We start from the raw sequence: 26,922 nt of genomic DNA, 5'->3' as shown, positions 1-26,922 counted from the left end.
GAGGGACAAGCTGGTGACAAACCCCACTGGGATGCAGAAGGACGAGAGGACTGACCTTTTTAACTCCTGCTTGCAGGAAGTTCTGAGGGCATCACAAACACTTGTGTATACACTGCATGGCAGCCAGACAAGAAGAAAGGGCAGGTGCAAGGGCCGTTAACTTTGCTGCCCTTCCTAAGGGACTTGGGAAGTGAGACGGAGAAGGATGCTCAAAGCCTATGTGATCAACTTCCTAGATGTTATGTCCATATTCTCCTTAAAGCAATGAGTCACGTGTCTAGTGTATTCCCCTAAGAGAGGGCAAACTAATTGCTTAAAATCCAAATGTGTAGATAAGTGGCTTCAGTCTGATTACCTGCAGATGAGAACCCTTAAACGTCTAGGGTAAGTGAAGGTCAGCTGTGGAAAAGCCAACTCTTCCAAGGCAAAGCCATCAGCCATCCTCCTGGGAAGAAGTCTGGCTTGAGTGTGACCCCCACACCCATCCATTTCTGTAGCTGGCTCCCCCGAGGCTTCCCTTGCTCTGCGCTCTCCTTCAGTGATGCACTCAATTCCCACCTGTACCTGGGGTTGGCCCAGCACCGATGCCCCGCTGTCATATGGGAGAGAGGAGTGGTCAGAGTGGACGGGGTGGCTGGGGCGTGACTTTGTCTGCATCTGATGAAGTATATCCCCCCCTTACCGGCACCTGTGCTCCTCATCCTGCAGGAGAAGACAGAACCGTACTTCATTGGGATCTTTTGCTTTGAAGCTGGTATCAAAATTGTGGCCCTGGGGTTCATCTTCCATAAGGGCTCGTACCTCCGCAATGGCTGGAATGTCATGGACTTCATCGTAGTCCTCAGTGGGTGAGTCCTTTTCCTGTCTCTCCTTTTTGAGGGGATGTGCCTGTGTGGTCATGAAGTGGATGGTACAAGGAACCCAGGGGTGGGAAGGCAGCAGTCCGTGGAGTAGAGACAGAGGAAAAAAGTTCAAGGACCAGATGAGCCTCGGGGCCAGACCCTAGGTGACTCACATGCAGGGGGTATGGGTACTCTGTGGAGATGCATGTGGCATTCCGTAGAGGTTGCAGAACCAGGGGGTGGCTGCTACTGCTTCTGGTTTTCCATTCTGTTTGCCTGGTGCTGGACACACATACCCCAGTGAGTCTTTTCACTACAGCAAGCAGCTTACCTAGCCTGAGGGGCCCCCGCAAAAGATGGGCCCAAATGCCATGAGGTGCAGTGTTTCTTTGAACGTTGAAGAAGACCCCCCCCCCCCCGCCCCGGGATATTTTCTTAACTGGTAATTGAGACTCGTGTCCTGACCACAGAATTTTTTATGACTTGCAGATTTATTAATATGAGGGGGTATAAAATTGAGTCACATTGAAATGTTTGATAAGTAATACTAAATTGTTGCTGACACAGTGTCATAAGCAGCATATGTTTCATGGCAGTAGATTTCTTTTAATATTTGATAGATCAGTTTTTTGAGAATGAATGTAGTATGGCTTGTACTGGGGCCTATCCAGTGCCATTAGCAGCATATGTGATGGGCCTTGGGACTGGTGATAATGGGCGTGTCTCTCTGGGCTTTTGTGGTTTCTCGTTGTTGTTTGTGTCAGGTGGCTTTTGGTGCCTGCATGGGAGGGTAGTGGCCCAGGCCTCGTGGGGGAGCCCCGTCCCGTGTGGGTATGGCTATGGCAGCGCAAGGGGTGTGACGTGGAAATTCCCATATCCAGCTGCCTGCCAGACCTGTGTGGAAAAGAAGAGAATGCAGTAGAAAAGTGAGGAGGGGGATCTAGGAGCCACCATGATGATTGACCGCAAGGAGAGGGGAAAAAGAGGAAATATTTTCCAGGGAACAGAGGGGCGGAGGTAGATAAAGTCTGAGAAAAATAAGAGCTTGGGAATGTTCGCATCTACTACCTGTCTTGTGGAACACACACAATACTCATACTTTTAACCTTCACTGCAATTGTGAGTAAGTGAGAGAGAAAAAGTTGAAGATGTAAAGGACTGCAGTGTTCAAATGGAGCTCAATATAGGGAACAGATAAATAGATAGAGACGACAATGTTTAAAAACATCTGTTGCCTTGCAAAAGGATTTTCTGAAGGTTACTCTTGTAAAAGAAAATGCTACTGAATTTTAAACATGGTTGAGTCTAGGAAGATAATTTGTACGTAGTGTTTCAGAAGTGCATGGCCATAGACAATGCAGCACACCTGGGCAATGTTTTCTCATGTTTTATTTTTTTCAGCTTTATTGAGGTATGATTGACAGTTAGAAATTGTATATATTTAAGGTGTGCGATGCGATGTTTAGATACACATTGCAGAATGATTACCACAATCAAGCTAATTAACATATCCATCATCTCACGTAGTTACCTGTTTTGTGTGTGTGGTAAGAACACTTGAGCTCCACTCTCAGCAAATTTCAAGTGCATGGTACATTATTATTAACTATAGTCACCTGCTGGTCTCCAGGACTTATTCTTCTGTAGCTGATAGTTTGTACTCTTTGTCCAGTTTCTCCCCCAACTCTAACACCTAGTAACTACCATTCATTTCTCTGTTACTGTGAGTTCAATTTTTTTTTAAGACTCTGCATATAAATGAGATCATGTAGTATTTGTCTTTCTTTTCAGTGCTCGGGTTATTTCATTTAGCATACTGCCCTCCAAGTTCATCCATATCATTGCAAATGGCATCATTCTTTTTTTTAACGCTAAATAACATTCCAGTGTGTGTGTGTGTGTGTGTGTGTTTCTTTATCCATTCACCCACTGATGGACATTTAGGTTGTTTTCCTATCTTGGCTATTGTGAATAATGGTACAGTGAACATGGGGGTGTAAGTACCTCTTCAAGTTAGTGATTTTATTTCCTTTGGGTATATACTCAGAAGTGGGATGGCTGGATTTATGGTATTTCTATTTTTAATTTTTTGAGGAACCTCTATACCATTTTTCATGGTGGCTGTGCCAATTTACATTCCCACTAACAGTGCATGGGGGTTCCCTTTTCTTTACATCTTCGCTAAGGGTTGTTATCTTTTGACTTTTTGATAATAGCTTGGTGATGTTTTATTTTTATTTATTTATTTATTTATTTATTTATTTATTTATTTTTTATAATGATTTTTTATTATATTATGTTAGTCACCATACGGTACATCCCCGGTTTTCGATGTAAGGCTCTATGATTCATTAGTTGTGTATAACACCCAGTGCACCATGCAATATGTGCCCTCCTTACTACCCATCACCGGCCTATCCCATTACCCCACCCCCCTCCCCTCTGTAGTCCTCAGTTTGTTTCTCATAGTCCATAGTCTCTCATGTTTCATTCCCCTTTCTGATTACCCCCCCCCTTTCTTTATCCCTTTCTTCCCCTACCGATCATCCTAGTTCTTATGTTCCATAGATGAGAGAAATCATATGATAGTTGTCTTTCTCTGCTTGACTTATTTCACTTAGCATTATCTTCTCCAGTGCCGCCCATGTTGTAGCAAATGTTGAGAACTCGTTCTTTCTGATAGCTGAGTAATATTCCATTGTATATATGGACCACAACTTCTTAATCCAGTCATCTGTTGAAGGGCATCTCGGCTCCTTCCACAATTTAGCTATTGTGGACATTGCTGCTATGAACATTGGGGTGCATATGGCCCTTCTCTTCACTACGTCTGTATCTTTGGGGTAAACACCCAGTAGTGCAATGGCTGGATCATAGGGTAGCTCAATTTTTAACTTTTTAAGGGACCTCCACACTGTTTTCCAGAGTGGCTGTACCAACTTGCATTCCCACCAACAATGTAGGAGGGATCCCCTTTCTCCACATCCTCTCCAACAATTGTTGTCTCTTGCCTTGTCTATTTTTGCCATTCTAACTGGCGTAAGGTGGTATCTCAGTGTGGTTTTGATTTGAATTTCCTTGATGGCTAATGATTTTGAACATTTTTTCATGTGTCTGTTAGCCATTTGTATGTCTTCATTGGAAAAGTGTCTGTTCATATCTTCTGCCCATTTTTTGATTTGTTTATTTGTTTCTCGTGTATTGAGTTTGAGAAGTTCTTTGTAGATCTTGGATACCAGTCCTTTATCTGTAGTGTCATTTGCAAATATATTCTCCCATTCCGTGGGCTGCCTCTTAGTTTTTCTGACTGTTTCCTTGGCTGTGCAGAAACTTTTAATCTTGATGAAGTCCCATAAATTCATTTTATCTTTTGTTTCTCTTGCCTTTGGGGATGTGTCATGAAAAAGGTTGCTTTGGCCGATGTCGTAGAGGTTGCTGCCTATGTTCTCCTCTAGAATTTTGATGGATTCCTGTCTCACATCGAGGTCTTTCATCCATTTGGAGTTTATTTTTGTGTATGGTGTGAGATAGTGGTCAAGTTTCATTCTGTTGCATGTAGCTGTCCAATTTTCCCAGCACCATTTATTGAAGAGACTGTCTTTTTCCCACCGGATGTTTTTTCCTGCTTTATCAAATATTAGTTGCCCAAAGAGTTGAGGGTCCATTTCTGGGCTCTCTATTCTGTTCCATTGGTCTATGTGTCTGTTTTTGTGCCAGTTTGGTGATGTTTTAAATGTCCCAAAAATAAGTAATATCTACTATATAGTGAAAGGTCTGGATGAGAATCCGAGCCATTTGGAAATATTGTGATTCTATCTGGGAGAAAAGCACTAAGTACTATAATGCATGCGTATTATATGTCAAGATTGTATGCATCTTGGTCCTGCTGAGTTCTATATGTGTCAGAGCCCATTTGAAATTTCTCATCTCGCCATTTATTTATTTATTTAGAGAGTTGGGCAGAGGGGCAAAGAAGAGGGGGAGAGAGAGACTCTTAAGCAGGCTCCACGCCCGTCATGGAACCTGATAGGGTGCTTGATCTCACAACCCTGAGCTCATGAGCTGAGCTGAAATCAAGAGTTGGACGCTTAACCAACTGAGCCACCCAGGTGCCCCTCATCCATTTATTTTTATTTTAAATTATTATGTGTCCATTAAAGAAAATATAGGAAAGTTAAAAGAGAAAAATAGTTTACTGATGAAGAAGAATTCGTAACTATTTGGTGGTGTTTCCTTCCAGCCCTTTTAGGGCTAAGGAAGCTTTCTTTCAAATGCTTATAATTTTGCTGCCTTTTCTCAATATCGTATGGGCGTAGTACATATTGCTTCGTATTTTGGTAAAAATCTGTAATGCTTGACCAGCAGTTTATTAAATGGATGTACATGGAGGATGTGTACTTCTCCATTTATACAATTATTTGACATCTAGATTAGTTAATTATAGTTAATAATAATTAATTATAGTTAATTATTTGAAGTGTTCCAATGTACATCTTTAGGATATCGCCTTTTAAGAGGCATTGTGACAGGTTGAAGTGCTTCTAAAGGCGACTCTGCCGTTCTGGTGTGTGGTCTGGGAGCTAGGATGTGCGAGGGAAGGTGGAGGAACTGGGCCCTCTGACAGGATGAGAGAAGACTGATGGGAACTGTATACACTGGCTTCCCATAAGGGTTGCCATGTGCTTGAGAAGCAGCTTTGTGGGAGTCACTGGGGTCTTTCCATTAGCATGTCCAGGAAGGTCCTCCGTGTCCTTGCCTGCATGTATCGGGGTGCAAACTAGTGGGCACAGGCGGTGACCCCTAGGCCAAGTCACTTGTCCTCTTTGTTCTCTCCCCACTCAGCCCTCCAGCCTCCCATTCTTAGTGGCTCTTCAGACTTTGCCGAAAGGCCACTGCTGTCCATCTGAACCAATAGGACTTTGTCCCTGTTCTTCCTGCACCTACTGATTTCTTTCTCTCTCCTAATTCCCACATGAATGTGCTCCAGGGAAAGGGCTTGGCACTCTTGAAATTTGTGCTGCGGGTTCCCCAGAAACGGCTACTCAGATTTAGTCTTAACATCACACAGTGCGCTCACGTAGCACATTGCAGCGTTTCTCCAATGCACATTTCTCAAGCTGGAGCGCCGTCAACATCAGCCTGGGTCTTACAATAATGACGTGATGTAGTTTCACTGACAGCATTTTTCTTTCTGTCTTTGGCAAGAAGGAAATCATGGGACATCTTACAACTCTTGGGGTCTTAGAAGCAGTGAAATATGTTATAATGCCAACCCGGGGAGGCAGGCAGATCAGGCTTTTGTTGTGAATCATCTCATACTCCGGTGAAGTGCTCGGCCAAGATCAACTGCTCCTTGACCGCAGTTCCAGGAGTTGGCACCATGCCCTTTGACCCAGGGCTGATGCTTTGCCTGGGACAACCCCCTCTCCAGGCTTCCTGACATCCGCCTCTGCAGCCGTCCCTGCTGGCAGCTCCTACTTCCCACCTCAGCTCCAGGTGTCACCTCGCGTTCTCCTCCTGTGTACAGAGGGAATGACAGGTGCCGGAGCGTGACACAGCGCCTCGGGCTGAGGCTGCGCAACTTCTCAACTCTCAGTGTGTGACTGGAGGGGAGGGAGTGAGGGAGGGGGTGCTGAGGTGTCAGACAGCTGGTTCGGTGGAAGTCCTATCAGTGACCTTTGCTAAGGGAGGGGTAGCTGGGGCCTGGGCCCCACTCCGTTTTGCCTGCACCTCTGACCTTCCAACCTCTGGTATTCCTAGGTCTGTAAGTTGGGAGAGTTCATGGTTTAGAAAGTTAATATATGTGCTTTATTCATCTAATGCTCAGATTCCCCCGAATGAGATCTTGTTGTCCTCATTTTATAGATGAAGAAACAGGTTCAGAGAGAGGGTACGTGACTTACTAGGAGTTACTTGATCTAGGACTTGAGCCCACATCCTCTGGCACCAAGGTCCTTCTTCACACTCGTTTCCCCACACTGTCAGCCACCTGCCAACCTCACGGGCTCCGGGTTTCTCTATGCAGTCTGTGTCATTGCATGTTCCTTCAGGTCCCTTGATGCAATGTGGGATGGGCAGGGAGGGGCATAATTGGGCAAATGTCCCCGACCTGGAGCTGCGGCTTCCCATGTGACCTGAGGAGGACCAGAGTCCCATCTGTCCATCCTAAGACTTCTCTCTGTGGGTTTGGAATAAAACTCCCTGCTCTGTGGTTAAGAAGGCATGTGACTTAGCTCTCATGGGGTTAATGTATAAAAACTGAATCATGAGTTTGTTCACAGGCTTATTCATTCATTCACTCATTTATTCATTTTTTGAGAAGACTTGTATTGTGGAATACTCAAGCAAATGCTGGGACTGAGAAACACCAAAGTTAATATATTCTCATTTCTCCTAAAAGACAGTGGAATTTGCCATCCCTTTAACAAACTATTACCTTACATAACTTGGGATCTCTTGTATGTAACAATTCAGGACATGCTGTTTCTAAACATTTGTTAGGCCACCAGGAAAATTCTAAATGTTTTGAAGTCATTATTCTCTTTTGGTCTTTATAATAAATCGTAGTACCTGGAATAGATGGGCAAGTGATGGAGGAGAATGGGAACTCAAAGGTGCTCCTAAACCATGGCTAAGAACAGAGAAGGGCGAGGACTGTCTTTCAACCCTATTCATCTCTGTAGCCCCAGGGCCTGCATTGTAGTAGGGGTTTAGTAAATGCTAATTGAATCGAATCACTTGCTTCATCTCAGAATCTCTTGCCACCTATAAGATACAAAAGAGAGTGCTGAGGGAAGCCCGGGACTGGGAGTAGGGAAGGGTTGTCTATTCCCAGTCCTTCCCCTTGGTCTACAGCATCTCTCTCATGTAGCTATGACTCGTCCCATTCTGATCACTCTGTTAGAGAAAAGAGAGCCGGGAATTCAATCTCTGGGTTATTAAAAGGTACAGGGTTCCAGTCATTTGGGCCTATTTACAGGGTTCTCAGTGTTACCTTTTGGGGATTGCTCCCTGGGTGATGGGGGTGGGGCAGGGCTTCTAGAGGTAGCTATAGGGGGTGGTAAGGAGAAAGCAGCAGGATCAGATCACCTGACGTTTGCTGTTCATTGAAAGCTGCCCTTTGTTAAGCTATATATGCCAAAGACTGTAATACGTATACACACACGTGCACGTATGTGTGTGTGTTACTGCTCAGAAAGTGCTGGGCCAACAGATTTGCCAGCCTTGTTGTGGGAGATGACCTGTTTTGACTATTCCCTTAACTGTGATTACAGGGGTGCAGCTCTGGAGAATGGGAAGGTGTTTCTGAGCCTGGGGCTTTTCCTCTTTTATTCTACTAAGGACCTCACTCCAGGGCCCAAGCGATCGCCTGTCCCCACCCTACTGTCTTCCTTTAAGAGATGTGGTTGAATATCCACAATGTACCAGGCACTGTGCTCGGTGTGGTGGGCTGGGGCTGAGTGTCCGCTGCCGGGAACCATGTGTCCTGAAAACCCAGAAGAAAGGCACCCAACCTAGCTATGTGGTGTTGGGGCAGACTTCCTGAAGGAAGTAACATTTAAATTGGGATTGAAGATGGGCAGGCGGGACTCAGACAAGGAAGAAGAGGTCTTCTGGGGAAGGAATGCTACGTCCAAATCCTTGCAGGTGAGAGAGTGAGAACAAGCAGGACAGTTCTGGGGTGTTGGCCAGTGGCGTTTGAGAGCTGAGCCTGGGGGTTCAGCAGGGGCCTGCACTGGCCTGGCTCAGGAGCTTGAGCTTTAGCTGGAGGGCAGTGGGGAACCCCTGGAGGCTTTGAGCAGGGCTGGGATGACTCGTTCTAACTCTGCTCTGGATGCTGCACAGGACTTCTCTATCCCGGACGCATCCGCTCTGAGGAGTTGGCGTGGAGGGGTAAGTGGGCCATCGCCGTGTCTTTGGCTGCTCTTTGGGAGGATGTGCATAACCAAGCAGAGAGAGGAAAGACAAAGGAAGAGGGAGCAGGAAAGAGAAAAGCCTGAGGAAATGCTGGGGGCTGCCAGCACAGGTCCCCAGCTTCTCACCAGCGACACACGCACACTGGTTCAGCCTGTTGGTAGGAGGACGGTATCTGGAGCTAAATATACATTGATAGGTATTTTTAGAGGGCTTCTGTAAGGAGGCCGCCCTAATACACGAGTTTCCTGAGCAGCTAAAGATCGAGGAAAGCACAGTTTCCCCGTTGGAGCACCGTCTCTCCTGTGCTGAGAATGTGGGGGAGGTGTTGCGAACGCAGTCCCGGGGCCCCCAGCCCAATTTAAACCTCTTTGGTAATAGTACGATAACACTTGGTATTTATATAACATCTTCATGCCAGTGAGCCTGGCAGGATTTTACAGACCTGTCTTGTACTCATCGTCTCTGCTCTGAGTGGGCGAAGCAGGGAGTTGGGGAGCAAGGAAGGGCTGGGTAGAGGGAGGCGGCATTGGAGCTTGTCATGTGGGAGATGGGGAAACTGAGGCTGAGTGGGGCGATGTGAGGGGCTTGGCTCTAGAGGAGCTGAGTCAGGAGAAGGGGTTGTGGTGTCTGCTGCCTTAATGCTGATGGTGGGGTGCTCCACTAGCCCCCCTGCTGGACTGCTTCTCAAGGTCTTGCTCCTGGCAAAGTTGGCCGCTGCTCACCCAGAGCCCTCCACCTCCTCTGTGGCTCCTTTTCCATCTCTAGCTGCACACCGGGGAAACAGCTGCTGCTTGCAGCATCTCCTTTCATCAGAGGATTATTATTATGTTTTTAATGCGTTTTCCTCTAGATGGGTCAATGATGGGAACAATGGAGTTAGAATAAGGAATTTTGGTTCAGGGGAGAGGGGGGCGAAAGGCAAAACATGGAGCTTAGAGGTCTCTCGGCTCTGTGCCAATGAGAAGCCCAGTTCCTTCAAGTAGTTGACAGGAGGGTGAGCTGGGATTATTCCTTGGGTGTAGGTAATTGTCTTCTCGGATATGAAGTCTGCCTTCTTTTTATATTGAGAATCATCTTTGATTCACTCAGAAGATATTTATTGAGTAGCTACTGTGTTCTGGTGTTGGCATGGTTTCTCCTTCCTGAAGGCTGCTGCTTGCCTCCCCCACTGACTGACGGAAGCTCGAACTGGAGAGAACTGAGTGAGGCCTGAATTGACCTTGTTGGAAATAAGGAGGAATTGGGAGAGGGAGTGGGGGAGGCTTCAGAATCCATGGGGAGATCAGTTTGGGGCTATTTGTCTGGCCTTACATCCATTCACAGTAGCACAGGGAAAACGTGATGGCAAGTCGCCTTCTAAGTCAGACCCCCGTGTCCATCCTAGAGCACCTGAGTGTGTCTACTCTTCCATGTGTGCGTGAGTGTTAGTGGGAGAGCGAGGCAGCCGGAGAGTTCCAAGGAAGTTTGTGAAGCAGAGTTGGATGGAGCACCAATGTGCATTCTATAGATTTATAAAGTAGACTTAGGAAGTACAGGGGGTGTTTGCATTTGCGTCTGTCGATGATGCCCGTCTCCCCACTTGGGCGGAGATGTGTGCGCTGGTGTCTGTGTTGCACACGGAGTCCACAGTTAAGCACAAACGCATCCCTGTGAAAGGTGCAATTCGTCAGCACTACGAAATGTATTTACCACTGAAGTCAGGAACTAGCGGAGGTGGTGAGGGCAGAGTGGTTGCCCACAGGAGGGGGGTGAGGGGGAACGGTGCAGATGTTGAGAGGAAAAAGAAGGTGTACTGGTATTCAAAGAGAGCATATAAAGGAAAGTGAAGTCTGTAGTTACCGAAACTTAATTACTGAATTTTAGATGTAGGAGGATGCTAAATTGCCCTGGCTTTCCCTTATTTACTGTTTGTCACAGAAGAGCAAACCGAGGCCCCGGTGGCCAAGCGACTTGTCAAGGGTCTGGTAGCTGGAACGTGGTGAGCAGGGACCCGGGGCCACAGGCCCTGGTCTGTGGTTGTGCTGCACTATCCCTGTGAGAGGCTGCTGCTGCTTGATTGTGCTCAGGCATCAAGCTGGGGTGGTAGGAAACAAAGATAATGTTTTATCAGTTACCTGGAACATATATATGTAGAACTTATATGGAACCAGTTTAATCTAGTGGACTGAATGTTTTGGGGGTCCTGGGCTCTGGTCCTGACCCTAAAATGCGTTCTGTCCGTGATGCCAGGTGACACATCAATGATCCCAGCCTCCGTTTCTTTTAGGAAGTGAAGACAGCACCTGCCCTAGCTTCTTCACCATGTCTTGGGACAAGCAAATAAAATAATGACGATGCTGATGTTGATGGTGAGGGCTCGCGTTTCACCAGGAGCTCACATGGCTTATTTTAAATGGGAAAGCCTTCACGCACCATCTCAGCCCTGGCACAGATCGTTTTAAATATAGATACATGGCAAGGCAGATAACTGTCTTCATTTTGCAGATGAGGAAACCAACACTCAAAGAGTCTAAGTCATGTGCTCATGGCCAAATAGCTACTAAGGGGAGGGAATTCCATTTTAATTCTGTTACCAACAATTCCCAAAGCCCATGATGCATCCACTGTTCGCACAGCTGCCTCAGCAAAAGTGCTTTGAAAGATAATGGAGCAAAATACCAAATCAGTGAGCAGAAATACCTTCCCTCAGGACAGTGATATTATGAAGATAATGTTAAAATACACCTAAAGCACCTTGAGTACCTTTGAACAAAAGGTGTATAAACAGTGAAAGTGTTCAACATACTCTGGTTCGGTAGCACTCATTCAGAATAGTCATTTATCTCCATAAAATTGCAGCCACAGAGACAAGTTTCACTATACTCTTGCAAGTTCCAGAACTGTGGCTAATTAAAAAAATTCCATTAGTTGTCATTTTATTTCAAGACAGAAGTTTACTACAACTCGAACATAGGATATCTCTCATTTCCTTTTGGTAGGGTATCTAATCTCATCAGAACTAGTCAAATCCGGGGCGCCTGGGTGGCTCAGTCGTTGGGCGTCTGCGTTCGGCTCAGGGCGTGATCCCAGGGTCCTGGAATCGAGCTCCGTATCAGGCTCCCTGCTCCGCTGGGAAGCCTGTTTCTTCCTCTCCCGTTCCCCCTGCTTGTGTTCCCTCTCTCGCTGGCTGTCTCTCTCTCTCTGTCAAATAAATAAAATCTTAAAAAAAAAAAACCAAAAACAAAAAAACTAGTCAAATCCTTCTACAGTGATTATCAACGACAACAAAGAAATTCCAAGAGTAACAGTTGAAACAAAGGCCTTCATTTTTAATCTTTATCAATAATGAAAGTACTACCTTACCCAGACTCCCCTGCCCCCCTGCTCCCCTGCTCCCCTACCTTTATTTTATTTTTTCTTGGCTTCGTCTTCTGGCCCGCCATTCTCCTCCCTACTTCATACAGATATACACAGGAGAGGGGTCTGGTTGTCACAAAGGAAGGCTGAAGAGAATGCCCCTCTTCCCTCAGCAGGAATGTCCCATCAGAGAGCTCTAGTTATTGCTCTGAGGAGAGCTGACAGGGGAGGCCGAGCTCCGACGTCCTCCAACCCTTGTCTTTCATTTCCTTCTGTCTCGGCTGCCAGTCTTCTGTCAGGAGCCTGGGCAGTGGTGACACAGTGGTTAGGAGAGGAGCTCAAGGCCATGGCTTTTCTCTCTGGCTTCTAACTCTGGGACAGTGACTGGAAGGCTGAGAGACAGGTGTGGCTGCTTCACACTTGAGATGGCATTTGCATTGAAGTCTCATGATTTACGTCACTGTGGGTGTCCCACGCATCTCACCTCCTCCTCCCACCCCTGTGGAGACAAGCTGGGCTTACGGAGTTGGTCCTTAGCTCAGGGCCACATAACTGGCCATGGGGGAGCCGAAATGAAATGGGGTGGTCTGGCGTTTCTTTGCTGTTGGGTCTGAATCAAAAGTCTGGGTGAAAAGGAATGACCAGGATGATGTCTCTCCCAGCCTGGCCCACTCAGGGCTGAGCATGCCTAGCACCCACATCTGGAACTCTGAATTGCAGGGTAGGGAAGACACCGGAAGAAGGAAGGATGGAGGCAGCCAGTGTTCGTTGAGCACCTTCCATGTTCCGAACATTGTGCTGACTCCGAGGGATACGGCCATGGACAGAGATGTCCTTTCTATTGTCTTAGAGCTTGATGCCCAGCAGAAAAGACAGATGTTAAATAAACTTAAATTTAATGGTATTTAAAGTGCTGCAAAGGAGACCTGTTAGGAGGTTAGAAGGGTTTTAAATTGGGAGCCTAACCTAATCTGAGGGAGGATGTTCAAAGAGTTGCTGTTGTTGGAGACTAGGTAGCATTTGGCTAGGAAAAAAAGACAAGAGGGAAGGGGGTGGGATGAAAAGAGTACAGGCAGAGAGTAGGGCAGATGCGAAGGGCTAGAGGTGGGAGAGAGCCTATCAGGTCTGGGAAACAGAAGACCAACAGGCCTGTTGCGTTGTGACTGAGGTGAGGGTAAGCTGAGGGAGGCTGGAGAGGGGAACGGGGCCGTGTCATTCAGGGCCATGTTGGCATTATCAGGGATGTTCCATGGGATGCCACTGCATGGTTTGAAGTCGGGAAGTGGACAAGTTTGCAGAAAATGAATGGCAATGGGACAATGCTTGCCGAGAAGATAGAACAACTTCCCCGAATGACTCTGTGTCTGCTCAAAATTAGGTACATAGAATTAGTGTCCTCCAAGAGTCCCTCTCTTCTGTCTTGCCTCCTCCTTCCAACACTGGCCCTCAACTATAATTTTGTTTAACCTTTTGGAGTTGTACCAAAACCCAGTCTCAAGACCTTATAATCTAGCCCATTATATGCTAAAGATCTGTTAATCTTGCCCAGAGCAGAGACATAGTCCTGCCTTCTGGGTTCATAGTCTGAGCATCTCCTACTGATTCAAATAATGGGTAAGAATTGATGAGTGTGTGGGCTTTTATTTTTGATATTCAGCAGAGAAATTATTTTAAAAATGCTTTTGCAAGAACATTGCTATATGATTATTATGATTTTTATTTTTCTGATAGAACAATAGTCAAAAGATCAAGCCAACCCACATGCTTGTTTATGGGATGTTTCTCTTTTTTCCTGCTCTCTAAGCCTGTGACACATCATGATGCTGGATCTGGATCCCAATTGAACTCTGGTTAATAACCACCGTAAACACAACATTTTGTGATTTAGGGGCCCCATCGGGCAAGAGTCCTCAGTCCTCATTTGGAAAAGGGAAATACAGGCCTCCTCCTGATTCCCTTTCTGGGTAAGTGTTGTATTCTCTGTTCTAGAGACTGGTTGCCCAGATGGATGCTTCACAGCTAGGCTCTGGTGCTGGAGATGGGGAGGTGCTCACTGCTTATCCCAGTCTTTCCTAATTACTACTTAAATTCCACATCCTCCCTTCAGATGAGTGCAGCCAACTTCTTCGTGTTCCGGCTTCCTCCTCTCTGTTCATTCTTTGTCCTCTCCTGACTCTCTCTAGCCCTTCTCTGTTTTCATTTCTCACATTCGTTCAAAATAAAAGATTGGGTAAGGTGGAGGCAGGTGCCATGGAGAGTGGGGGTGTGTGTGTGTGGGGGGGGGATGATAATTCTGACTGACTCCTTAAAGTTCTACTAGAGTAACTTTGACATCAGCCTCTCTTCTCCAACAAACAAATCCAAGTTTGGGGTAGGTTCTGTCTTTGGGAATATGATAACTCAGAGGTTTGACCGGGTACTACTGCAAATGAGGGAGAAAGACTTCCCTGACTTCAACTCCCCTGAGTTGTACCTGACCAGAAGTCAGACTGAAGCTATGCACTAAGAAGTCATCGGAAGTTCAAACTTTAGGACCACAGATAGAAAGTGAAAGCAGGAATGTACCTAAAGTGTCACCTAGCTCTTCCAGTGGTTTTCAGTCTGTGGGCTCTGGGACTCTGGAGGGCCCTGGAATTATGACGGGAGTGTGCAGATCCATGGCCACACCCAGCATTGGCTGTTTTCTGAGCAACGTCTCCCACAAATATGTACCACAGTATCAGTTGTCTAAAGTGTGTGGGTGCCATTGTGATTTATAAAATATAAATGTATTTAAAAGCATTGTTGAATAAATAGTGGCTTTTTTTTTTTTTTTCCGTTCAGTCGATAGCATAGTGTTAACAATTTGGGCTCTGTAGACAAGCAAAGCTGAATTCATATTTCTGCTCTACTGTTTAGTAGCTGAGTGGTTGTAGGCAAGTGACCCAGCTTCTGAAAGCCTCAGTGTCTGGATGACATGCTATAGAGGATCTCTATAAAACAGAGGGTGGTAGTAGTGCTGGCATGTGAAATAGATGACATCTATTTGATAGTTGTTATGGGGCTATGCTAATGAAATAACGCCTCCAGGGGGCAAAGTGGGTCTGACATTTTGACATGAAAAAAGAGAGCCTCAGGCTTCAAAGGATAAGAACTGATCTAGTGTGACCCATTGTTACAGATGAAGGCGTTGAGGCCCAGAGAGTGTATGCCTGGTACTCTTGTCTCTGATTGGAAATTACTTGTCTGAAGCTAAAGCCTGGTTTTAGTCAAGCTGATAGAGTTTTGGCGTTCAGTCTGATGGAGGTGTGGTGGGGAGAGTAGAAGTAGATGTTAGACACAGCGAATGGATTGCACTCATGAATGGAACTGTCTGGTTGGAGTAGAATATATATAGACATATATATATATAGACATAGGGCAGCTAGGTACAATGTGATGAGGACATAGTCTAGTTCTAGGCTGGGCGGTCCAGTCTCTAGCAGTGACTAGATGGGAAGGATGTAAGTTAGGCCAGAGACACCCAGATCTCTGTCTAGGGTTAGGTATCCCATGGTCAGCCTTTGGATCCTTTGTTCTTTTACCACTGATTACAAATGCCTTCTTGGATGGTTAACTCTCTTTTAGCGGTTGCATGCCTATCTTTCCTTCACCCTGTGTGTATATGTATCTCGTCTTACTATCCTAAAAGGAAATATCTATTTTTCTCAAGATTTTTCAGCTTGAATATAGACCTTGATTTGATTACTGCTTGGTAGAGGAGAGCAATGTTAGATCTTTACAGATAGAGCTCTTTTCCCTGAAATGCAGGGCAAGAAGTTATGATAGTCTACAAAGACTCTCAGCATCTTTGTTCCTTGCTGTAGGAGAATGTGGGATAGGGGATGAAGTGGTTGGTCCTTTTTCATCATATTTATCCTAGTGACAACTCTTACCCTCACACACCCATCCATCTATTCATCTATCCAACTATCCATCCATCCATCTAAAAAACCAGCATGTGTTATTTAAGTGTGTATGGGATTCCAGGCACTATACTGGATGCTGAATATATCAGTAATGTAGCTGTCATAGTCCCTGCCCACATGGAGCTCCACTATCAGTTGAGGCTTAGGGAGGAGTAAGAAAGCTTAGTCTGATATTGCCTGGACTGCACTTGGCAGTGGGGGAAGTAGTGGTTTCATAGGTGTGTATCTATGCATTACCAACATCAAATCACCCCAATAGTACATAGTGGAAAGACTAAGGACTTTTGTGTTAGGTGGACCTGAGCTTGAACTTCAGCTTTGCCATTGAGATGTTGCTTTGGGTAAGTTATTTAATCTATCTGAACCTTGTTTTTTAAATCTAAACTACCCCATTTGCAACATTTTATGTACTAGATTGAGTAGCACTTGAAGCTCTCAGAAACAACCCCCCAGATTGCAGTGGGTTAGGTTTATGTCTTTGCCCTTGAACAGGCCAGTGTGTTCTTGTCTTTCCTCTGCTTTCTGTCCCCTTCTATCTGGTGCCTCTGCCATCTTCTAGGTTCCCATGGTTTACATCTCCTCGATGGGAGTAGAAAGAGAGAGTATGAAGAAGGCATGCTTATTTTTTACATTTTTTGGCATAGAAGTGACACAATAATTTCTACTAACATCCCATTGGCAAGGACCAGCCTCATGACTCAATATAGATGCAAAGGAGACTGGGAGATCTCATCTCTTAAATCGTGTGGCTGCTTCCCAGAAACACCCCACACTGTGGAAAGGAGACCATCAATTTTAGAGGACAAGTAGTGACCTCTTCATTGTCTATATGAGGGTTAAATAAGAAATGTATGTATTGTCTGATGTATAGCAGATATACAGTAAATGTCTTCTTCTAATTCCTAAAAATACTTACTGATTCAAGGAATATTTACCACGTGTGTACAGAACATTTTGCTATATATTGGGGCTAAAAAGATCAATAATAAGATATCTACCCTCAAAGAGCTTTTGGCCTGATATAGAGATGCTGTATGTAAATTGATAATTTTAATTTGAACTTAATACCACTTGATTAGGAGGAAAGACTGTGACAATAAATTTGTTCTGTCCATTTGGCTTTCTATCTATCCATTTATCCACCTTTATTAAGTTTAATGTGTACAAGACGTAGTTGTGAGTAGTAAGAGGCATAGCAGTGGAGTTGACTGAGAAGGAGATGGGAGGTCAGTAGGAATTGGGTTTCATTTTGCTCTATTGACACTTACACTAGAAGCAGCCCCTGAACGCCTTTTGCCACCTCTTCTGATCAGTGTTTGAAGATAAGATTAGAAGCAAGCAGTTTATTTTATTTCATGTAATTTTTGTATTGTTGCTTTCCTGTTTAAGATGACAAAGCCCAGAAGTAGTCAGGTGAGCAGTTTATAAAATATCCACGTTGGCTTGGATATTGCTGCTGGTTACCATCTGTCAAACTCTAAACCACGTAGCCAATAGGACAGAAGATCAGAAGCTAGTTTCGGAGGAAAGACCAGCTTTTCAGTTCACTAATATCTTTTCTATTCTTAGTTTGCACAAACAACGTTGACAAGTCAGAGGTTCAGTCCATGTACATCTACAACAAATAAATTGGGGAGTTGGTATCAAGTAAATGGTTGTGGAGGGTCTTTGGAGAAGGATTTATTATTGTGGTGAGGATCGGAACGGTCCCTGGGGATGTTAATTATGTCGCTCCTTGCTGCAACGTGTAACACTCCTTCTGTAAGGGGGTTCTGTAACTGAATCTAGGAGAGCTGTCTCTTTCAAAGGGAAGAGGCTGGTTTCGTTCCAAGTTCATGACCTTAAGGAAAGGAGCTTCAGAAAGGAATTGCCCAGATAATTCAGTCTCCTTGATATTTCTAACTCTGGAAGAAGGCTTTTTCATTCACCAGTTGGCCCTTGCCATAGTGATGCCAGGTCAGGAGGCAGGGAGGAGAAGAATAGGTAGAGAGCTGGGATTACCCAGTCACCCAAGACTGCTGACTTAGTTAACAGCCAATGGTCCGTGCTAAGCACTGCATTAAACGTTTTAAAGCATTTTCTCATTTAATTCTTACAGTCACCCTATGGTATGGGGTAGATACTATTATTACCACTATTGGATAAGGAAACCAGAGCTTCACTGGGTTCTTTTTTTTTTTTTTAAAGATTTTATTTATTTATTTGACAGAGATAGAGACAGCCAGCGAGAGAGGGAACACAAGCAGGGGGAGTGGGAGAGGAAGAAGCAGGCTCACAGCTGAGGAGCCTGATGTGGGGCTCGATCCCACAACGCTGGGATCACGCCCTGAGCCGAAGGCAGACGCTTAACCGCTGTGCCACCCAGGCGCCCCTTCACTGGGTTCTATAATTTCCCTTTTATCCTGCTGCTACTAGTTGGTGGAATCAGGATTTAAATGAGGTAGTCTGATTCCAGAGTCCGTATCATTAGCCATGGTGCTGTACTGTCTTCCTAACACATATATTGTGGGGGCTGCCTCCTCTGGATTTTTTACTCTTGATGCATCGTACCTAACAAAGGTAAAGGGATGTATCTATTGGTGTGTCAGAACCTATCCAGGGGAATATGAAACTCACTACTTGGTTTTGGTTACTGGGAAAACGTCTTTTGTTAAAAGGGATTAAAAGAGCAACTGATTTTTGGATTTTTGATATCATATTGATCTTAAAATTGTTTTAGACAAGGTTTCCATTTAGTTCTTTAAGATAGGTGGGTGTTGCAATGCAGGACAGCCTGGTAGGATGGGAAGAGCAATGGCTATGGAATTACACAGTTCTGCATCTGAAGTCTGAACCTGGCTCTGTGACTGGGCCAGTTAGTGTTAGCTTTAGTTTCCTCATTGGGAAATTAAGGATTCAGGGTAGTTCTGAGTATTTTAAGAGCATCCTGATATGATGTATGTAAAGGACTTGGCACAGTGCTTTGCACATACTAGGTTTTTAATAAATAGTATCTATTACCATTCCCTAGTTTAAATGATGAAGAAAGGGAGGCACAAAAGGAGCAAATATATTCCTTGAGTTACTCTAAGCCCCAGAGAAATGCTTGGTGTAGCTGAGAGGAAGTTGATGTCCCTGTATTTCTAGTCTGTTGTTACTTGCCCTAGGTCATACTAGCTTCTACAATGTACTGAAACTTCGGTGGGCTTTAGGGTCCTAGAATCACTTCGTATTTGATCTGTATTCACAATTTTTCGTTTACCTAGGATGGCGGTTTCAAGTTATAAAAGATAACTGTATTCACCCAATGGTAATTAAACAGGTCTGTATCAAACAAGGCACACTGTCAGTTGGCTATGAACAATAACCATGCTAGGCTGATGCGTGTGGTCTTTTCTTCTCCTTACCCTTTTTCTTTTTCTTTCTTTTTTTTCTTTCTTTCTTTCTTTCTTTCTTTCTTTCTTTCTTTCTTTCTTTCTTTCTTTCTTTAAGATTTTATTTATTTATTTAAGAGAGAGAGCATGAGCAGTGGGGAGAGGGAGAGGGAGCAGCAGACTCCCCGCTGAGCAGGGAGCCTCATGCGGGACTCGATCCCAGGACCCTGAGATCATGACCTGAGCCGAAGGCAGATGCTTAACTGACTGAGCCACCCAGGTGCTGAGCACCCTTACCCTTTTCAAAAAAATTCTCTTTCCAGTTCTGGTTTTAAATTTATTTACTCCAAGAAATGGGTCCATTTTATTTCTTCTCTAGTTCCTTGTTTGCTTCCCATCCCTTCATACTTCAATAATCAAAATCCCATGATAGTTTTTTTGTGTTGTTTTCCAGTTACACACCTGTCTTCCTCTTCTGAGAGAATATACAGATTAATATTTATTGTAATAGAGGATTTATTAGTTTTCATTTCTTTCATTTATATGCTTGCTATTCATTAGAATTTTTCCATTTTTCTTTTTCTTATTTTTCCCTGCATTGCTTAGCATGTTATAGATGAGTTGCTTGTAATTATCAGGATTATTAAATTATTAAATTCTTACGATGGAGAATCTACTTTTTATCTATTTGTTTTAGCTTCCATCCCCTTCCCCACTCCTTTGCAGGCTGTAAGCATGCATACACGTACAGCACTGAGCTTAATCCTGAATTTGTAGTGAGTTTTTAATACTTATTGCATAACTGACAGTTTGGCGGTCAGGCTCAGTCAATTCCAGTGAGATATTGTGTGTTGTCATAGAACGCCCTTCAAGGTCAGAACAGATCAAGTACTGGTACTGGTCCTTACTGGTGATGTGACTGTAGGCTTGTTGCTTCCCCTTCCTGAGTCTTAATTTTCTGCTCTACCAAAAGAGACGGAAACACTAGTCTTCTGGAAGAGTAGAGATTACAAGGCGTGGCATATCCGAGAGTGTCTGGTACCTGCCGTACTGCTGCCTTCTCCCATGCCTTTCACCCATCAGTAGGAGTCGTAGAGGCACCTGATGCAGATATCTGTATTCAGGCAATGGTGCTGCAGAGAAGGGAGACCATGAAAGTTTGATGGTGCCCCCGGCAGCTGCCAGCCTGGAGAGGTGAGATAGAGAAGAGAAAGAATAAGAAGTACAAATGAGAATAAGAAATGCCGAGGCTCTTAAAGAAGATAGGGACAGGCTTATAGTTTATGATCTGTGCATATGTGTGCATGCTGATGGGTCATATATATTCTTGCCTGACGCTGCAACGAGGTACATCTGCATCTGGACTTTCACCTGCATCCTCCACCCCAAACATTATGGTAAGCAGAACTCTTAAATGCAAACCGCACAGCAGTGTGTCGTTCCTTTAGTGGCTTGCTTTCTTTATCAGTGGTTTTGTTAAAAGGATTTAAAAGCCGTTTCTTTCCTTTGGAGAGACCATAGCTTGTTTCTACGAACTGATCTAGGGCTGTATTTCCCTGCCTTTCTGTGAACTGCTCCAAGGGAATCTCTTTTCTTCGCCTCACCTTAGCACTTCCAGCCCCTGACCCTGACCATGGTTTGGTCTTGTCTTTGCCCGGACCCAACCTTAAGAATTTACTGCAGATGAACTCTCCCAGGTCACCAGTTCTGGAATGCAAATCCTTGGCCTGGATGGACATTTGGAAATGAATTTACCACAGCAAGGACAGCCACTCAGCCCTAATTTTACTCATGATCCTGGCCTGCTGTTTGAAGGCAGACCCATTTCCCAACAGGGCACACTGAGATTGTCTTCTCTGTACTTTCTCTGAAGGGTGGGAGGACAGAAAACTTGCTTGATGGTTTTTGAAAGGCAATCCCCTTCCAAAATTAATTGTACATTAAAAACAAAAGCAAAAACAAAAAGCCAAGGGATTATAAAAGGGTCACTTTTGTCTTTTCTTTTCTTGTCTTGTCTTGTCTTGTCTTATTTTTTTAGTAAGCACATACAGACATTCCAGGAAGGGTGACTTCTCTCACTATATTTTTTTATTTTATTTTTTGCTATCTCCTCCATTTTTCTTTGAACAGGAGGTCTTTTCCTACAAAATGACATGCTTTCCAACATCACTGTTTCTATCAGTGGTTTTACCAGTCGGTGTGGTTATGAGGAAGAGACATTTAGGTGTGTCCGAAATTCTGGGATCTGTCCCAGGCACTGCCAGGCCCTTCTGAGGCACAGCCCGGGCTGCCGTTTACTCACCTGCAGCCTGGAAGCTTTGGATGGATGGACTTGAGGGAGTCTTGAACTGTTTGAAATGCTATTAAAAGTTGGTACATATGAGCATTTTCCCCCAGGGAAAGGGTCCATAGATTTTACTAAAGGAGCCTGTGACCCACATTTCAGGACTATTCTGTTAAATGATCTCTAAGGAACCTACAAGCTTGAGAATTTATGTGGGTTTTATTACCCTTCCTGTCATGTAGACTTTTTGTTATGTTTGATGTCTTCATCAATCCAAGACCTTATTTTTCTCTCTGGCTCTTTCCTTCTCTCCCCTCGTGGGGATTGTCATCAGTGGATCTGTTCCCTACCAGAGCCTCATAACTTGACTTCCAGCCTCAGGTTCGCCTCTGCCCTGGTCTGTCGTCATGTGCGCAACTGAATCATTTCTTTCTTCATATCTCTGTTATGATCAGGACCTGTGGACAAGTGTTCCTTTCTTCTTTGATGTGGAAAAGAAACTGTAGCGTGCAACCCCCCATGTGTGTCCACTGAATCTTCCGCTCCTTGTCCTCATGTCCATTGCCTGACTTGTGTTGTTGCCGCAGATGGTTTCTTTGCCCCAGCAGGGCCAGACTCGGTGCCTTTCTCATCTCGAAGCTTCTCCCCATGTTCTCTCACTCACTGTCACACGACCTTGTTTGTATCCTGCCTGCCTTTTACCAATCCCTGCCATGATGATCTGTCTGTGGAAACCAGTTCAAGACCCAAACCCCCAGAAAGGTGCCTTCCTTCTCTGGATGCCCTCCACACTTATCTGTGTTTGCCCTTTATTAGCAAGCACTGTGCCTCTTCTCTGGTCATTCTTGTGACCCTCGTGTCTCTACATTGAGATTGAGCATCATGTTTCCTTTCTCTCTTCTCTAGGGTAGCTTGGGCTTTTCTCAGAACTCTAATTATTGCTCAACAAATGTGGAATGAATGAGGAGGTGAACAGCAAGGGTCAGTGCATACCTGCCCATGGAACTGAGGAGGGAGAGGGAATCACGGACCCAGCTTAAGCCTTGTACTCCAGTTGCCCTTAGAATCTGTCCAGGTGTGTTTCCCAGCTATGAGCCCGCATAGCATAGCAGGAATAAAAATGTGGACCATGACCCAACCTTAGGCCCAGTAGCAGAGTGTGTGTGGGTATCGACCTCCCAGTCCAGCTGAGGGTGGTGAGGCTACAGGTAGAGAATGGGGTGCCACGGGATGGAATGCTTTGATTAGGACTCTGGGGGAAGGCAGTGTGTTTCTCCCCTCCTGCGTCAGAGGCAGCCCGTATCCCATATTAGTTATCCAATTAACTTAGAAGTGGCTATTTTCTTTCTTTGTGTTTTTTGTTGTTGTTTGTTTAAAATAAATGGAGTATTAACACTGCCAATTGTCAAATTGGCACAATGCCTTTTCCTTCCATCAACCTCTTTTCCCCCTTCACCCCTCCTTCCTGGACAATTAGCAAATCATTTGGTCTTTGGTTTGGATGAATAATTGATTCAGAAGCTTTGTGAATGATTCATGGCCCATATGGTAGGACAACAGGATGTGTGTGTGTGTGTGTGTGTGTGGCCAGCACCTTATACAAAAGGTTGGAGGCTTCTTCCTTGCTCAGTGGAAGGCTGGTGCAGACCACTCCCCAGGGCCAGAGAAGGTCGCACATGGTCTTTCTGTCTGTACTCTATCAAAGGTAAGAGGCTTGGAGCTTCTAGGAAAGCAGGATTCTCCATGACTGTATGCATATCAGTTCTTCTTCATCAGTGGTTCTGTTTTTGGTTCAATTAATCAATGAATGAATTAGAGTTTATCCCCTTTAAACTAGCTCTTCACCCTCCCCAAGATGAATGACTAATTTGATTTTCAAAGCAATTGAGGAAAGGGGATATATTGCCTTTTTTCCTTGGCATTACAATATTTCAAACCTTCTTAGTTAGGGGACATTTTTTTTTCTTAACCCAGAACCTTAACCTAGATACTCCCTGCTACTACGTTAATTTGGTTTCCTTGTGTATCTCCTTCATTAGAGATGGAGAACATCTGTTTACCATTCATTTTATAGCTTTTTCTCATCCTTAAAAACTGTTAGGAAATACTTGTTTGCATGGAAAAAATGGAACTGATGCCTATCTTATATTGTGACAGAGTGACATTCCCTCTCTACAAACCTTTTCAGCTTTAATCATTTTGTGGGGAAAAATTGGGACTCCTAAACATGCCCGGGTCTTTGGAAGCCACCTGAACAGAGTTTATTGTCTCTTAGGCAGTCAGACTCCACATTTTGTTATAGAAGTTGAGACAGATGCAGTACAGGAGTAAAAAGCAAGACTATGATGAAGATATGACAACATGTTTATTGGTCACTCTGTTTTTTTCTTTTCTTTTCTTTTCTTTTTTCCAGGAAGGCTACAATGCTTATTTTATATTTTCTAGTACAATTTAAAAATTATGCTTTTCCTATTTAGGTCCTAATCCTTTCAAATTTATTTTTGTGTGTTATGTGAGGTATGAATGAATATGCCTATATATTTCTCTTTAAGTTCTCAACTCCATTTAATGAATAGTACATCTTTTGTCCACTGACTTGTAATGCTACTTCTGTTCATATACAGAGTTTCCATATGTGAATGGTTTGTTTTTAGGCTCCCTGTTCTATCCCACTATTATTTATCTATCCTATTAATGACTTTATTTTTATAATGGTTTTTGATAACCGATAGTGCTATTCATCACCTCTCCATTTGTCTTTAAAATTGGCTAACCTTGCACATTATAGTGTCATATGAATTTAGAATGAATTTGTCAGAATCTTAGGATTTTCTTAAGAAATACACTAAAGATGGGGCGCCTGGGTAGCGCAGTCGTTAAGGCGTCTGCCTTCGGCTCAGGGCGTGATCCCGGCGTTTCGGGATCGAGTCCCACATCGGGCTCCTCTGCTGTGAGCCTGCTTCTTCCTCTCCCACTCCCCCTGCTGTGTTCCCTCTCTCGCTGGCTGTCTCTCTGTCACATAAATAAATAAAATCTTTAAAAAAAAAAAAAAAGAAATACACTAAAGATGAAATCACAGAAAGAGAAATTAAGAAGACAACCTCATTTGCAATTGCACCAAAAATAATAAAAACCCAGGAATAAACTTAACTAACAAAATGAAAAATCTGTACTCTAAAAACTATAAAACACTGACGAAGTAAATTGAAGATGACACAAATAAATGGAAAGATATTCCATGCTTATGGGTGGGAAGAACCACTATTGTTAAAATGCTCATACTGCTCAAAGCAATCTATAGATTTAATGCAATCCCTATCAAAATACCAACAACATTTTTCACATAATTAGAGAAAATAATCCTAGAATTTGAACGGAACCAGAAAGAACCCCCATAGCTTAAGCAATCTTGAGATAGAATAAAGCTGGACGTATCACACCCCAGATTTCAGGGTATACTATAAAGCTGTAATAATCAAAATGTATGGTACTGGCATAAAAATAGACACATGGATCAGTGGAACAGAATAAAGAATCCAGAAATAAACCCACACTTTTATGGTCAGTTAGTTTGCAACAAAGGAGGCAAGAATATATAATGGGGAAAAGACCATCTCTTCAACAAATGGTGCTGGGAAATTGGACAGCTACATGCAAAAGAATGAAATTTTACCACCTTCTTCGACAGACACAGAAATAAACCCCAAATGGATATGCAGTATGTTTACTGACTAACTTGGGGAGAATTGACATTTTTATAAGGCTAAGTCTTACCAATATCTCTTCATTTATTTGGGATATATTTTAGGTCTTATAAGAATTTGGGAGATTTCTTCACTTAGGAGTTGCACATCTTTCATTAGCGTTATTTCTATGTACCTTTATTATTTTATTGCTCTTGCAAAGGAATTAGTATTTTTTTGTACTTCTAATTAAACATTGCTAATGTGTAAGAATGTTACTGTTTTTGTTTGTTGATGTTATATCCAGTAATCATGTCAAACCTTTTCATTAATTGAAATCATTTATTTGTAGATTTTTTAAGGTTATCTATGTAGAAAATTACATCACCTCAAAATAACTGTTACTGAATTTCTTCCCTTCTAATTCACCCACTATATATATTCTTTTCTTATTGTACTAACTAGAATTCCTAGGGCAGTGTTGAGTAATAGCAGTAGTAGAAGGCTTTTATATCTTGTTTTTGATATTAAAGAAAATATTTTTAAATCTTCTGCATTAAGATAATGTTATGGTAGATACCTCTTCTAAAGTAACTAAAGTGTAAGGATTAAATTGATTTTATGAATAGCTTAATATTTTTATTTGTCTTATAAATTCAAAGTTTTTGGAAGTTCATTCTGTGGAATGTAAAACATTGAAATTATTGTGAATGTTATAGAAAATTCAGTTTAGAAGTTTAACATGAACAATAAACTAATTTATTTTTGGAGTGATAATATGTATACAATTTTGATGCAATGTGGTATTATTGTATAAACAAAGTTTTTACTAAGTTAAGAAACGTATGGAATGGAAATCGATGGGGTAGTGATGGGAACACAATTTATAGCCAACAAGGTCTGGTATTCTACACGTTGAGAAAGGAGCTGTAGACAAATGGAACCAGTAAAGAAAAAAGGTAACAAAATTCAGAAAGTCCATCAAAAAGTAAAAAACAAGAGAAGAGAATCAATAGGTAAGACAACCAGAAAATATGAATGTAGAAATAAGTCCTAGGGGGCGCCTGGGTGGCTCAGTCTTTAAGTGTCTGCCTTCGGCTCAGGGTGTGATCCCAAAGTCCTGGGATCAAGCCCAACATCAGGCTCCTCTGCTGGGAGCCTGCTTCTTCCTCTCCCACTCCCTCTGCCTGTGTTCCCTCTCTTGCTAGCTTTCTCTGTCTCTGTTAAATAAATAAATAAAATCTTTAAAAAAAAAAAAGAAATGTCCTAATTTAATAGCAATTGGAACAAATGTAAATAGATTAAACATTTAAAAAAATAGAGACCCTGGGATTTTATTTAGTTTTACTAAATAAACTAAAAATGATACTAGAAAATTGAAAATAGAAGAGATGATAAAAGATGCACTAGACCCATGCCAACAAAAGAAAGTGGACGTGACAGGTGCTAAAAACCCTAAGGTGAAAGCATTAAAGGGGACACTGATGACATTTTATTCTATTCTGATAAAAAGAAAATAATTCTTTAAAAAAAGAAAATGATTCAAGAAGATGTAAAAGT

At 43.4% G+C, this 26,922-nt stretch overlaps 1 protein-coding gene across 1 annotated transcript in view; it reads left to right on the top strand.

Annotated features, from left to right (window-relative positions):
• CACNA1E (calcium voltage-gated channel subunit alpha1 E) overlaps nt 1-26,922 on the top strand; it is a 310,736-nt gene that overhangs the window by 26,826 nt on the left and 256,988 nt on the right. Inside the window, exon 3 of the mRNA XM_057315519.1 lies at nt 709-848. Within this exon, the coding sequence (XP_057171502.1) occupies nt 709-848 (140 nt within the window). The remainder of the gene's footprint in view (nt 1-708; nt 849-26,922) is intronic.

The sequence above is a fragment of the Ursus arctos genome, unplaced genomic scaffold, assembly GCF_023065955.2.
Source record: "Ursus arctos isolate Adak ecotype North America unplaced genomic scaffold, UrsArc2.0 scaffold_2, whole genome shotgun sequence".
NCBI lineage: Eukaryota > Metazoa > Chordata > Mammalia > Carnivora > Ursidae > Ursus > Ursus arctos.
Note: the sequence above shows the minus strand (reverse complement) of the source record. Positions and strands in the feature narration are given on the sequence as shown.